Source organism: Cucumis melo, chromosome 3 (assembly GCF_025177605.1).
Source record: "Cucumis melo cultivar AY chromosome 3, USDA_Cmelo_AY_1.0, whole genome shotgun sequence".
In the NCBI taxonomy this organism is placed as follows: Eukaryota; Viridiplantae; Streptophyta; class Magnoliopsida; order Cucurbitales; family Cucurbitaceae; genus Cucumis; species Cucumis melo.
The window spans coordinates 2,677,888-2,694,059 of record NC_066859.1 but is presented as its reverse complement, the minus strand read 5'-3'; the positions used below and the strand labels follow the sequence as shown (position 1 = coordinate 2,694,059).

At 31.1% G+C, this 16,172-nt stretch overlaps 1 protein-coding gene across 1 annotated transcript; it reads right to left on the bottom strand.

Moving 5' to 3' along the window:
* Nucleotides 1-734: 734 nt before the first annotated feature.
* Nucleotides 735-2,971, bottom strand: LOC103485542 (uncharacterized). The gene is made up of 5 exons (XM_008443198.3): nucleotides 2,514-2,971; nucleotides 2,087-2,416; nucleotides 1,622-1,964; nucleotides 1,457-1,537; nucleotides 735-1,365 (listed from the first exon to the last, which is right to left on the bottom strand). Exons 1-5 carry the CDS (start codon nucleotides 2,724-2,726, stop codon nucleotides 1,253-1,255), a joined length of 1,080 nt encoding a protein of 359 aa, XP_008441420.2. The 5' UTR covers nucleotides 2,727-2,971; the 3' UTR covers nucleotides 735-1,252.
* Between the last annotated feature and the right edge of the window lie 13,201 nt (nucleotides 2,972-16,172).

Here is a 16,172-nt window from a genome sequence, read left to right as displayed (position 1 = left end):
TAGAATAATAATGAAAGCAGTTTGGGAAAAAGTTATGGGTGACAGAAAATATCCAAAAATGGTTTTGAATAAATGGGTGAAAATTGGAAGTCATAGTGATAGTAGAGGAGGAGGAGGAGGAGACTTTTGGTAGATTATTTATATTAAATTGAGAAATTTGTGGTGTGGTTGTCTTATTATCTTATTTCATTTTGAATTTGTGTCCTTATTATATGGTATCCCCCAATTCCCGCCCTATACACCTCAAACACACATCACTTCAACACAACACTAATGTCACACTCAAATCTCTCGTAAAATATTCTTTCTATTTTAAATTTTAAATTTTAAATTTTTGAAATTTAAATAAACCACCACCTTCCCAATGCTATTGGTTTTCTTTTAAAAAAAAAAAAAAAAAAAAAATTCTATATTGTTGTTTGGAGCACTAAATTAAATGGAGGTGTGAAGTTACCATGTTAGGACTTACAAAATTAATGCTTTGTAATGTAACTTCATAATACATGTTCAGTTGCTGATTTATTTCCAATAATCCTAATAAAATCCCTAAATCCATTGATAATCTTCTTATTTGTTTTACCATAGAGCTTTGGTGCTAATTTCTTGAAATGTTCTACAATTTTCTCCTTTATTTATAATTGCTTCCATGAGAAGCTAAAAATCAAATCTACACATTTGAAGTTAAATTTCATTGATGCTAAGAAAATTGAATATAGTGCACATACAACAATATGTAACAAAATCCAACATATAACTTATTATTTATTAAAAGCATATCCTTAAATCCATCAACAAAATTACAAGCCAGAGAGGGATTTTTTTTTATATATTTTCCCCACTCCCAAAAAACCATTTCTAAAATCACTATAACACAAAAATACAGAATTATTACAAGGACACAACACCATCCCTGTCCTTTAATTTTTTTTTTTCAACCTTCATCCTTCATCACCTTTCTTCTCAATACTAATACTACTTTACTTTCACTGTTTTCTTTTATTATAAAAGCTGCCTACAACTGCTTCTTCTTCTTCATCATCATCATCATCATCATCATCATTCAATAAATAACTTCCTGGTTACTTATTGCTTTTCTAAATCTAAAAAGAAAAAACTTCCTTTTGAATCTCCCCACTTCTTCATTTTCTTCTTCTTTCATAAATTAATGCTACTAATTGCCTACTTTAATGGCTTCTTTATCCAAATCCTACAAAACAATTTCCATCACTAGTTTTTCTCTGTTTTTCCAACATCAATATGTCCATTCCTGAGGTAGATGATGATGTTCTTGATTCATGCCTCCCTCTGTTCGGAAACTCCTTGGCAATGGCAGAAGGGGATTGTTTCTTCTTGATAAAATGGGATCTGTAATTTGTATAGTTCATTAAAGAAACCCATTACAACAATCATAAACTTTGGGTATGTGGTGAAAAAAACAAGGGAATTTCTTCCTTACCGAAGCCAGGGGAAAGGCAACCGTTTAATGGAGCTTGAATGGGGCTCTTCATTTCCTCTGCAAATCGAACGGATGGGTTTCCTAATTAAGAAGGAAAATGATGATTATGGAGTTCAATTAAAGAAACCCATGTGATTTTTCAGATGAATGTAGGTTGTGAAATACCTTGTTTCTGGCGGCAATCGGTAGGGTTGATGTATCTACGAGGCAAGAAAACGCCAGTGCCGGAGGAAGCTCTTTTCACGCCAGATCTGACGGGATGAATGCAACGCACGACGGTGGTGTTAGGCGTTGGTTGTTGATTTTGCAGCGGCGGAAGCCATGGGGAATGGTACAAACCGCCGGCGCCTACACCGCACCGGCCACTCGCATTAACAACATTTCTCTCTCTGTTTTGAATCTCCTGCTTCCAGTGTGGCTGAGCCGACCAGCTGACTTTGGCTTGTCTTCCTCCCAAAGAAGAGGCACGGAGAGCCTGTAGTACAAGATCTTGTTTCACTTGCTGCACCTATAGAACAAAAAATCTCAGAAATGTAAGACAACCCATAACTCAAAACAGGGACCCAATAAAATACTCTGTTCTAAGAGACTCAGCAGATGAAAGGGTTTGAACATTCGAAAGTATTTAACCTGCGCGGCAAATGCAAGATTCCGAGCAGAGTTCTGATTCGAGAAAACACCATAATCCACATTATTAGTAGATTTAACTGGAATAGAAGATCGAGCACCTACAAATCCTCTCATAAAAGGGTCAATATTCTGAAATGGGGTTGTTTCACCACTCATCTTCAACCTCGCAGCTTCTCTAGCAGCTGCATGTAGAATCGCTCTAGCATCATTCTCAGCCCCAAAAACCGCCATGGGAGGCGATTTCAACTGGGAGGAAGGACTTTCAGGACGAAACCAGGTATCTATTCCACTCAAAGTCGACTGAGGAGAGCCAGCTTTAACATACTTCTTCTAAGGAAACCAAAAAAACCAAAATCAGAAACAAACCAATCCAAACAGCTAAAAGACAGCAAGTACCAAGAATTGAAAGATTACATCAAAAGGGTACCTCAAATGTGTTTTCAGCTTCACAAAGGGAGGTCCATGCAAGTTGCTGAGCCAACCCAACAAAGAACTCATCATCATCGCTACCGCAGCTATCAGTGGAATCCGTAGTAGAGCTGCCAACCGATTCAACAGGCGAGTTGAGGTCGGAGTTGGAGAGAAAGGAGTCAAAATCATAAGGAAACTCAGTAGGGAAGGTCAAAGAGGGAGCAGCCATGGGAGAGGAGAAAAGGGGGGAAAAGAGAAGAAGTTGGGGAAATGAAGAGGGGGAGAGAGGAGGATTTAATAATGAAGGTAAAGGGTGAGTAGTGGGAGAAGGGACCCTACAAATGAAGGGATAAAAGGAGGGACAGTGAAGGAAGGGGTGTAGGGGAATGGTAAGAAGGAAGAATGTGTGTGTGTATGTGTGGGTTTATTAAGGTTTGATTATTTAGGATTTGAGAGAGAAAGGGTTTTTAATAAGAAAGTGAAGACAACTGGAAAGGAAGAGGGGGGAGGGGGACAGTAGTTGGACACATTTGTCCTTCTGTGTAACCCTAATGCCATATGTCATCAACCTAAACAAACAACCCGACCTTTTTTTCTTTTACTGTGTGCTTATACTTACTTTTATGCACCAAAACATCTCTATGCTTTTCTTTTTTTCCATTTTGGTGTCTCCCTTTTCAAATTTACCATTTCATTTTCATCATCTCTAAAATTGATCGATCCTCTTTCATTATCGCTCTAACAGTATGTTAATTATATATAATTTTATCTCTCATATATTCGATATACAGGTGATAAAAGATCGATGTGAACACTATCGATTGTCCCATAAGACAAGTTGTTGTTCTTGATACTTTTCTCATGATTTCTTCTTTCATAACTTGAATTTAGAGAATGAAGCGATAAGATAATCATACGAAGAACGTGGTAGAAGTTCATGATAAAATCCAACCACAAAAATCAAATTGACTATATTCATCCACAAGAACACTAGATTTCCTAGAATAAACCATTTTGAAATTCTTGCAAAACTCCTTTTTTTTCTTTCTTTTCTTATTGCAATCATATATGGTTTGGAGCGGCATTTAGCCCATTTACTAACTAACATCAATAATGAGTTTGAAACTTCCCTTAGCATCATCCAAGCTTCATCTTGGTCATGGATAGAGCACTCAGATTCATGTTCATAAGTGGTGACAACTATCCCATGAAGACTAGCTTTCACTATGACTCCAATGGGTCCCTTTAACTAAGCCACGCTTCCTATGAGTCTACAACTGGTTTCAATAGGCACATTGTCAGTGTCATAGTCTCTTCCCATTGCGTGAAAACCAAAAGTTATGTTAACAACCCTTTGAATTTGCTATCTAATGTTCCAAACGACAAATTATAAATTGTATTTGTATTTGTCATATTTACTTTATTTACTATTTCGACTTAAAATTTAGAACATTGCACTATATATATTCTTCAACTCCATAAGACCCTAATGTGTCATTTGATATTTTTCTCGACATACCTAACACACTGTTGGTAAATCATAAAAATCTTATGTATGTGTTCTCTGTTACTTTACGTTTTCTTTTTATATGTGTTGATTTCTTAATATTATTCATGTTTTTTCATTCTCCAATTGGAGTTCTTTTTACCATTCCCCCATTTATCACTTCATTATCGATCCCCTAAAATATTTAGTTTTGCAAGGTGGTCCTTGTTGATTCACATGAGATTCCATGTACCACATGCTACTTTGGTCAAAACTTAAGGTAGTGATCCTTTCAACTACTAGCTTTTGCCAACTAGAATGCAACACTCTATTGCTTTACTTAGCAACATGAAGCTTGTATTCATATCCCACAACTTTATTTTTCAACTCACTTCCATATTTCAGTCGTTACTACTACATTACAAGAATCACTTTAATTTGTATTCTTTTTTTTTAGCTATTGAGATGTTTTAGTTTGTCAAGTTGTCTCTAGTTCGTCTATAGATTTCAGTAGTTGTTTAAAAAGATTTTCCATTTCCCAAGCATTTATGTTGCTTAATATGTCATTTTCCTTATCCAACTATATCTCATCAAATAAGGATTACTTTTTTAGTCAGTGCATTGTAGATTTGGAGTTGAGGAATGCATGGATAGTATGTTCCTTTCCTTCTAGTCTCTTTGGATCGTACCATAATAATAAATCTTTGTTGGATTTTTTTAAAAATGCAAAACCTTGTTTGAATTTAAATCTTGCATTGATACAAGTTGTGATTGGGAATTATGCATCAATTTGTCACTCATCGTCACATTGTCTTTAGAACAATTAAGGTGGTTGTTATTTCTCTATGAAAAATGAAACTCTCTAAAAGTGATATCCACCTTAATCCCTTGGCTAAGTTTTTTATGTTTATTGTCTATATGATATGTTGAATGATAAACATTTTTCATTTGTTGTTTCTCATTTCTTAAGTTTCGTTTTTGCTTTTTAAACAATAACGTTACTTCAATGAGTTGAGTCTTTGCTCGGTTGGTGGAAATGATGAAAATTTATTTAGTCTTCTTGAAATCTAGATTTGAATTCTATTATATTTTATATTTTTATACAACCACACTATTTAAAGAATAATATAATTGAGTACAATCTAAGTAATCATTGTTTAAGATAAAAATGAATATAATCAAATGAAAAGAATATCGTAGATCAAATATGAAAAATGTTGAAATGATAGAATTAATTGTATTGTTGTTCATTTTACACCATGACTTGGATTAGATCATGTTAACTTTTACTTGTGTTTTATATATAGATATTTATGTATTACATAACTTATCTTATATTCAAACATTAGAAGGAGAGTCAAATATAAAAAACGAGAAACAATAAATAGTTATCAAACAAGTTTGTATAAGTTTAACAACTTCATAATGAGTGTAGATCATGTATTCGTTTGTGTTAAACAAAATTGCTAACAAATTTAATTTAAACTCAAAAAGCGTGTTCTCATATCAAGGAAGCACAATCAAAGAACTATATATATTCTAGAGAACATGTCATCGATGAACAAAAAAAATATTTGGATGTGAGTATAGAAAATGACTATCAACTGAAAAATCTCTTACCAAATGATGACTCGTTAAATAAAAAAAATACAAAATCGGTATAACCTATGACTTGGGAAAGATTGTGAGGCTCAACAAAATTTATCAATCGATTAGTTCATCATAATTCCCAACATAACTTTCTCTTACCATTTATGTGCATTTAATGAATCTCACACATGTTCACTTATAAACGAGGTACAATTCAACACAAAGTATTTTATCTCTCTAGTAGTCTTTAATTGATATCGTCATAACAAAAGAAATTACTAAATGCCTCTCTATCGATCAAATAATCATCGCTATATTAAAAAAATAATAATAATAACAATTGCTAATTTTAATATCTTATCAAACTTTAAACATCAAATCATGTTTGATGCATGTCGATCCAACAAATAAGATGATTTGATTGATTTTTGTAACAAAACTTGAATGCCAGAAGAAGAAAAAAATTTGATTTGAAGCGTAAAATTAATAAAACATATTGGTTGGGTCAAGAGATTTAGGGGGACAAAGTAGTGTCTTTTGTGTTATCAATTTCTTTCTTGGGTTTGGACTTTAATCATCCAAATTTAATATCACTCACTAGTCATAATCAAAACCCTTAACATAGTCATTATCATTATCTTAATTGTCCTTCCAATTACCTTTTACTCCTTATGATTTCTTCCAATTTTCTCATCAATCACTATTCAAAATAAGGCCTCAATTATAGGCTTATAGCATATGAATATATATATATATATATGTGTGTGTGTGTATATATATTTGTGGGCACTCTTGAAATTATTTATGCAAATACGTTGTGTTTTTCCATTTATTGAGTCGCCGTCCAACTAACCAAAAATAATTTTACAACAAATATTTATAATGACTTTAGATATAATTGAAAATTTCCTACCTCCTCAAATTGAATACAAAATTTGAAACTAAAAAAAGGTTTATCAAATCAAATTTATTATTGTGATCAACAGCGATTTTACTTTTTTTTTTTTTTTTTGAACAATTTGAAAGGTTTTTGCTTTTTTTTTTTTTTGAGAATTCAGAATTTAGTAAAATTAAAATTAATAAAAAATATTATGTCCTATTTTCTTTCCATTGTCTTTTTCAAAATTGAAAATTTAGAGGTAGAAAAAGACTTTAATTGAATAAGTAACCAAAAAATTTAAAAAATATTGAAGATGGTATATGATAAAAACCTTGAATCTAAATACTAAATACTAAAAATAATTGTCATTTATAATAAAATTGTAAAAAAACAAACGAATCATTTTCTTTGATTAAAAGAACATACAGAACACTAACCTAAGGTTGATCTCATATATGAATCATCGTCAAGATTTCTTAATTGTACATCTCTTTTAGGATTGACAACTCAGAGTGGCGAGGTGAGAATGCCACTATATTATGGCGTTAAAATGTTGAAGGAAACTATGTAATGGAGAGCTGAAACAAAAATTAAAACCTAAACATCTGCTTCCTCCTCCTCCTCCCTTGTGTTTAAGATTCATAATTTAAAAACTAATATATTAGGTGGAAAAAAGAAAAGATTTTGAAAGAGGTGGGGGCAGGGCAGCAGAGAATGAGTTGGAAACCTATAAAAGAAAAGAAATGTGTGGGTGTGACAAAAGAGACGAGAAGAGGCACACAAATTGGGTACCTCTAGGGTTAACCACAAACAATCCCTCCACTCCTCACCTCTTTAATCCCTTTCCCTATTTGTTAGAATCTGAATCTATGACGTGGCACCAATGCACATTCAGCGCTCTCAACTCTCAAACTCCCAATCCAATTCTCGCCGTCTCTTTTAACGGATTGTGACATCTTTTCCTTTACACCGTTGCTTTTGGGGTAATGGATAAAGTAGCGGACCCCAAAACGACTATTCGATGGATTTGATAAATTTCCCGCCAAAATTTAACTTGGAAAAAAAAAAAAAACAAGTTTGAAAAGAAATAGAGGGAAGTGTGGAGGTGACACACAGGTTTACCTGCCCAAAAGGACACTGACTCAAGTAGGACATCCACAGCAACCCTAACTCACTTAACTATAATTAACATTAATATTAATCAAATAACTATGTCACTATTATTTTTCATCTATTTTATCTTCTTCTTTTTTTTTCTTATCATATTTATTTTAATTATGGTTACATTAACATTACTTTCCAATAAGGATGGGCCATTGATGAGTCGGTCGATCAAAATCGATTTTCACTAATAATTTATTACATATGTCCATGGTAAAGAGAATTAAAGGAGTTTAATATTAGAGTAAATAATTAAAATTATACATTGAAAGTGTTTCTAGAGTTTAGATTATTTATGTAACATACTTCTCCTATTGGCATACTTGATTATTCAAAGTATCGTACACGAGATTTCTATTGACATGATTATTCAAAGTATCATACAAGAGATTTGATGTATTTAAATAAAATTTCCTAAGAGTCAAATTTGTTTTCTATTTAATCCTTTTTTCTTTTCAAATTCTTTACCAAAACCATCTTAAATAAATTAGACACATGGATTTTTTACAAACTAGTGTAACTTAACCTTGTAATTATTAATCAAAAAAATAAAGGAAAAATGGGGAAATAAAAAAGAAAGAATGATTTGATTTGACTTGATTGGAAGGCTATATTGACCTTTTCCAAATTTGAAATTTGTTGTACTTTTTTTAGAAAATAAAAAATAACTTAGACAGAACCACACACATCCCTATAAAGTTCACAATAATATTAAACAATTTAATGAATTCTTTAGTAGCTTCTTCAAAAAAAGAAAAAAAATGCAAACAAAAAAGATAACATAAATTTTATTTTCAAAATTGATTAGGAAGTTGACAAACAATAGAAAAAATCCAATCTAAATCTTACCATTACTAATTTGTTTATTATCATCTATCCTATTTTAAAATACACACCCACCGAAAAAAAAAAAAAAAGAAGAAGTAAATAAATAAAAGGAAAAAGTACAAATTCAAAAGTCATATAACTTATCAATTAAAAAAAATTAAAAATGAAGTTCCAAAATTAAATAATGTAACTAAAAAAGAAAAGGAAAAAAAAAACGTTTGTACCATCGTATTTATTTATCTGTCAATTTTGAGTAATTTTTGGGTCAGAATTAATTGAAATTTAAATGGACAATAAATTGGAAGAGGTGTACAATTGAATCCATCTAAAAATGATGTCAAAAATCATGAGAAACAAACATATAAATAGTATTAAATCCAACAAATTATTTAAAGATTTGAAAAAAAAAACCTCTTTTTTTTCATTCTATGTTTCAATCTATTCGCAAATTTCTTTTACTAAATATTCAACTTCATTATGTAACATTGATTAATTTTGAAAAATTATGATTAACTAAGTCTTACGGTTTTTTAATTACTATTAAAATTAAAGTTTACCAATTATTTGGAGATCGTGATTCTATTATTATTTTATTTTGGTTCCTATATTTTCAAAGTATTTATTTTGATCTTTATACTTTTGAAAAAAATGATCATTTTAATAATTCATTTTCATTTTCATTTCATATTTAGAAATCAAAATGGTCACGTCTTGAAAATTCAAATACCTAAATGAATCAAACTTGAGAGTACAAATACCAAAACAAACATCTTCAGAGTAGAGGAACAAAAATGATTAGTATTTAAAAAAAAATATGGAGATCGAAATGAACATTTTAGATGACGTATAATTAAATTTACCTTAATTTATAAACTTAAGCTTCTGAATCATTCGGTACTCAATATGAAATAAGAATAGGTGATTAAAAATGTTTTTACGTGCAAGTTAATATAATATAATATATTTTTTAAAAAAATTAATATTAATTTGTTTTATAATAGCGAAAAGTAGTATTTAAATGTAAAATTAAATAGCAAAAAAAGAAGTAAATGGGGAAGCAGGGAACAGGTGTGAATGGGTGTGGCTACAACAGAGATTTGTAAAAAAAGGATACAAAAGACCGGTCAAAATCATGCATTTTATTCAACCTAACGCCCACATGCACGTTAAATGGTGTATGACAAACGCGCGGTACTAGATTAGACTAGACTGCCTCCTCTTTGTTTTTGTATGATAAGCGTCTGTCTGGGGGTGATTGGAGGGTGTTAAACAAAGAAAGGAGATGGCGAGTGAGATGTAGAATTAGCTTGTATGGTGGTGGTGGGCCCATGACTGGTCGGCTAGCGTTGCGTGCACAATGTCATTTTAAATCTAAATAAAAAATAAAAATAAAAAAAGGAAAAGGAAAAATGCGGCCAACAAAAACAAACATAGAACACAAAAATCGAATGCAGCCGTCGCTCTCTACCGAAATATATATGTAATATGTTTTTTTTTGTTTCGTTTGTCACCTTTTTAATCGTTAATTTTTATAAATATAACTAAAAAACAACGATATTTACGGTTTCTTGTAACAAAATAAAAAAATTATAATATTTTCATAAATTTCAAGTATGTTTTTAAATATGACGGACATTTGCGGACAACTTTTCACTTCTTTTTTTTATTCACCTCCTCTTTATATTATTATTATTTTTATATAATTACTTACCTCTTCCTCATTTTGCACGTGTTCTTGTAGGATTTTTTCATTTTCTCTTTTAGAATTTCTTTATTCTTCGATTTTTTTTCACTTTTTCAAATTCATACTTGGTTAACGATCTTCGTCATCTCTCATATATTACCTCTTCTACGTCTAAGTGATCGTGTAAAAAACTAAAAGATCTTGGTACACAATATTGAACAAAAATCGTTTAGATCTTGTTATGATTGTTGAACAAAGATCGTTTAGATTTTATACACGACCGTTTAGCTCTTGATATGCATTCATGTACCAATATCTAAACGATCTTGGTTCACGAGTGTTTAGAAGAAAAATTATACACGTTCAGGTGGCATGTGTTGATACTATTATACAATTGTGTATCATCATGTGTCATTTCCTACACAATCACGTATCACATGATCTTTTAGAAGAAGAATTATACGTATTAATGTAGCCGATAATAGCGTGTTGACTTGAGTATTTTTTGTATTTTTCATTATGAGCCTATAGACTTTTTTTTTTGAAATTGTTTTATACAATGTAAATATTTTGTTGGTTTGTTATATTTTTTAAAAACCCTGACTTTATTATACATTTACTAAACTTTCTACAGTAAAACTCAACCCTTAAAATTATCGTTAAAATTGGAATCTTAAATAATTATATAATTTGTAAGCTTAAAATTTTATCATCCAAGAGAACCAATTTCTATAAATATTATAAGTTTGAAAATCTAATATTTTACAAAATTTTAGTTTTTTTTTTTTTGTATTTAAGAGAAAAAAAGAAAAACATTATTAATTTATAATTTCGAGAAATTGTTTCACTAGAGAAATAAAGAAATAAAGAAATAAAATAAAAGAGTGGGTTTTATTCCAATAGTGAGCCCACCCACCGAATCTAAAATTTTCCCACCTTTTATTTTTCTTATCTGAATTTCAAACATCACAACGGTCTAACCTACACTATCCATCTAACCTAAGTTACCTAACCTAACCTATCATCACTTTTTTTTTTTGACAAAATATTTTAAGTATAATAGTCTCAAAGTTGCAAAAGTTTTGAAAAATCATGAGATTCAAACATGGTAAGGTAAAGAGGCTTGTATATATTTGTTTCTAATCAATCAAGTTAAAAATACTTTAATTTAAATTCTTTTTTATATTATCTCGTTTAAGAGTGAGATTTAAAAGAGTGAGTACTATACAAGGCTTGAGAGAGTGTTTTAGTAATTGGAAATTATGGAGAGCATTATTTTATTCAATTATAACAAATTTTCACATAGTGAATTTCTTTTATGTGAATTATGATTTTTCTTCCATTTTAGGATTTTATGCATGAATTCTTGCTTTTCTTAGTTTTATCATTTTCTATTTAATTTTGTGTTATTCTTTTATAGAGAAATGTTTTTCTCGAGATTTCAAAACAAAAAAATATAGTCTATTGCATTTGCAAAACAATTGTAAATGGGTGTTGGATTTTTTTTTACAAAATATTAAAAGTAGAGTTGTCCAACATTAAAAAGTGTTAAGAAAAGTCATAAACTTGTCTTACATTAAAAATGTTTAGGAAAGTCATGGTCTTGTCCTATATTGAAAAGGTTTTAGGAAAGTCATGGGTTATAAAAGGAGTCTATGCCTTGGACTTCTTAATTGTCTTAGTTAAAACATTTTAAGTTAATGTTTTAGTGTGTTAATTCTAATTAAATTCCTTTTGTATATTATAGTTGGAGAGTGAAAAAAAGGTGCTAGTGACCCAAACTTTAAGATAGTGTTTTTGTAATTATGGGGGAGAGAAAATTTGTTCTTGGTGATTTTAGCAAGTTTTCATATAATGGATTTCTTTCTTGTTTATGCTTTTTCTCCAAGTCGAGAGTTTTCCACGTAATTTCATGTGTTTCTAGTTTGTATTGATTTTTCTTTATTGCTCTATTATTGGTTTGGCAAATTTCGTGTGGTAGAAGTTGGAGGTTTTCCTAGCAAGAGGTTTTTCTCACAGCTTTAGGTTTGTAGTTTTTTGAACTTCTAAGTATGCTTTATGGTTTCAGTATCGTCTGACCTTACATATCATAAAAGAATTCTCTAAATAGGCTTCGATATTTGTGAATAGTGTGAGTTGTTTACTATTTGTTCATTTGCTAGAAGTGAAGCAAATGTGTGTCAAACTTTATGATTATAGTAAAGTTTGATGTGAAAAAATTTGATGAAAGGATCAACTTTGACTTGAGGCAAGAGCAAGTCAAGGATGTGTTAATAAAAGCTAGGTTATGTGACTGCAAGTTATCTGATGATAATGTTCTAGTGCAGTCCAAGAGTGATTCTAGCAAATTTTCAAAGAAGAAAGTCTCTGAGCATAAGATAGGTTGCTGGAAATGCAAACAATTTGAGTATATGAAAAACAATGCATGCTTGTCAAAGAACTCTAGATTAAATGCTGATGGTGTCTTTATCGTTAAGGAAAACAATTACTTCCTTTGAAGAAGGCAAAATTCATCCTCGTGGCATGATCATTTTGCCACAATTAAAGATTTGATGTTAGCAGTTCCAAAAGTTTGCACACGACATTGACTGGGCGACTATGCAAGGTGTGCGGTGGAAGTTATGTCAATTGTTGGACTTCTACATGAGCCAAGTAATTGGAAGTTGCACCATAAATATCAGCAAAGTTTGTCGACGCGTGACGAAAAAAGAAAATCTTATGAGGTGGAATTTCATGTGGTCTACTTGTAAGGCCAAAAGGTTATAATTCTATGAGATGGAAATTATGATTGTCTGTGAAAATAATGAATGTTCAAGGTGTCACTACAAGAATTCAGACGTTGGAGAAAAGAACGTCGGAAGATAGGTGTTCTCCTGATGTAGTATTCTCTACGTTGGTGAAATTTATATATCCCAATGTTGTGCTTACTACGTCGGGCTAAGGTAGACCTCTACCAATGCAAATAACATGAACTTCGGGGAACGTTGGCAATTAAATATATATTTCATTTTCTCTGATGCATTATGGAGACACGTCGAGAGAGGCTTCCACATTTTTGACATATATTAAAAAGGTGTTGGGAAAATTGAAATATATTATTTAATTATCAAACATTCCTCGACGCCATGCAAAAAACGTCGGGACTATGGCTTCAATTTTCGACGTATTTAGCAACCGCGTTAGGAAAAGGAAACAATTAAATAATATGTTTCCTTTCCTTTGACTCGCGTTGCAGAATGTCGGGAGAAGGGCTAATAACTCCCAATGCCATTAGTAATGCATCAGGATTAATGTTCCATAATACCGATGCATTGACTTCAGAATTGGACGTCTTCTCCTGACGTTTTCATTGTGCATTGGGACTACGCTTATAAATAGAACTCTTTAAGTTTTGTACATCACAAGAATTGAAAGAGGAAGAAAGGAGAACAAGAGAGTTAGAGTTGCCCGTCCGCTATCCTTTGCCACCAATGTTTTTCGCAGCCGTCATCATTCGCTTGCTCGCCTCCACTACTACAAATTTGGATTTTAACGACGCAAGTTTTGCATCATAAAGACTTTCAACGACACAATTTTCGTCTCATTGAAGCCACTGTCAAGAAAGGCTATTTAACGATACTTTGGTAAATATGTCATTAAATATGCTTAGATGACACTAAAATTGTGTCATTAATACCTTTACCTTGATGCAAATCATGTGTCATCGTTATCTATACCTTGACACTCATATATTGTTATTAATACTCTTAGATCGACGTTTTAAATATGCCACCGTTATCTATTACTTGACACAAATTTATTGTCGTTAATAACCTTATATTAACGCTTTAAATGTATCATCGTTATCTATACCTTGACACGAATATATTGTCATTGATACCCTTACATTGACACTTTAAATTTGTCACCGTAATCTATCACTCGACACGAATATATTATCATTAATACTATTACATTGACAATTTAAATGTGTCACCGTTATCTATAACTCGACATAAATATATTGTCATTAATACTCTTATAACGACGCTTTAAGTGTGTCACCTTTCAATATAACTCGACACTAATATATTGTCATTGTAAATGTTTCGGTACACAATTATTGTCAAGAAATGTGCTTTGACGACACTGTTTCTATTTAATAAAGGCTTATATGTCGACATATGTTTGGTGTCGTTATTCTTCATTTTTGCAACACATATATTTCTGTCATATATTTCTTCTTTTAAAAAAAAATACTAAATTTCAACATTACCCACATATGTTTAGAAAGATATTTATATTGATAATAAAAATTACAAATTACATTGTCGGTAAAGGTTTTATAATAATCTAAAAGATAAATTAACTGTAATGTTATATGTATGTGTGACCTAATCTAATCAAATTGACGTATAAATGAACTTGATTGATACCATAGTCCATGGATTCTTTAACTACCTGCAAATTTAAAGAAAATAAACCTTAGCCAACATTCATTAAAATGCATAAGCATAAACATAAACATTAAGTACATGCCAAACAGAAATCACCTTCTTAATAAGCAGACTAATAAACTTTTCAAAATAAGCGCTCAAAGTTCATACAACTAAGGTTTTTAATAAAAGATCCATAAGGAACCCAAAAGATAAAAAAAACACCGACTACATAAGCATAAGCATAAGCATAGTATATAAATGTTGCAAATGCAAGTTTCCATTCAATATTTAGATTTCAAGCAATGTTCTAGTTTGCATTAAGTTGAAACTTAGCATAAATTTACCCTTAGGCCCCTCTCCTCCAAAGCCATTACAAAACAATATGATTCCTATAACATATGTCTAAGCGGATCAAACAAAATAGCTTTTCAATGACTATCATAATTGAAGGATAGTTAACGCAACAAAGTATCAAGTTCCTAAGTACACGTCAACACGATTCCTAAAACATATGTCTAAGCAGATTGCACAAAATAGCTTTTCAATGGCTACCACTGTAGGATAATCAAAGCAGCATTCTTAAGTACATGTTAACATGATTCCTAAAACAAGATAGTTAAGTTACGGTTGCAAAACATAAAGCACGCTTACCTTTTTCTTCTACTAAATCCCCACCCCTCATATGTTTTGCCCACATTATCGCCTTGCTTCATACATTATCCATCAGAAAAAAAGGAAAAACAAAATAGTTAAGTTGCAGTAATTACAAAACATAAAGCACGCTTCCTCTTTCTTTTACTAAATCCCCACCCCCATATCTTGATTACCCTCTACAGAGGCTTCTATATTTTTGCAAGTTCAGAAGTCCTAATAATGAATAGCAAACTACGTAAGTTATACAATTATTGTTTCATATGCAACATATTAACTCATTATTTTATCCCTAATGGAGTTCATGATAAATTAAGTTAACATCATTATCAAAGTTATTCCAAGAACAAAAGTTGCAATCAATGTTATGAGAAAATAACAAACAATGTAATAAATAACAAACACTCTAAAAATTTACATAAGAAGGTGACTCCAAAAATCCAAATAATATATAAAATGCAGTTGCAAAATAAGTAAGTTTCAAAACTTTCTTACCATGAGGATTTACTCTTACTTTTTACCGTAGCTTGGTGGCAAGTTAGGATGTCGGACCCAAGGGAATGATTGCTAATAAAAATTCTTGAAACCAAAGCTTGAAAGGAAAGTGGTTAGTAGAAAAAGGAAAACATAAAAGAATATGTAGGGAATATCAAGAGAATTTGTAACAAGAATTAAAACAAGTTGTTTTTTAGATGAAAATTTAATTCACAAACAAAAAATAGAAAAAAAGGGAAGAAACTCTCAAACAAATTGAATACTCCTTGCCCTTTTACCTCTTAGAAGATTACCTTTCCATTTGATAAAAAAATATTGCTGGACTTTTTGGGAGAAAAATGGTAGAATGGAGAGAGAAGAGTAAAGAAGATTGCTAGAGTTTTTGGGAGAAAAATAGCAAAATGGAGAGGGAAGAGTTCTGGTAAAATGAAATTTAGAGAGAATTTTGGTGAAAATTGGAGTTGGATTGATGAATTTTGAAA

Excerpts from the sequence above, each read along its gene's own strand:
- LOC103485542 (XM_008443198.3), bottom strand. The coding sequence starts at position 2,726 with ATGGCTGCTCCCTCTTTGACCTTCCCTACTGAGTTTCCTTATGATTTT. Across the intron at positions 1,965-2,086 it reads ATCTTGCATTTGCCGCGCAG|GTGCAGCAAGTGAAACAAGA; the intron begins GTTAAATACTTT and ends TTTGTTCTATAG. Across the intron at positions 1,366-1,456 it reads TTGCCTTTCCCCTGGCTTCG|ATCCCATTTTATCAAGAAGA; the intron begins GTAAGGAAGAAA and ends TACAAATTACAG.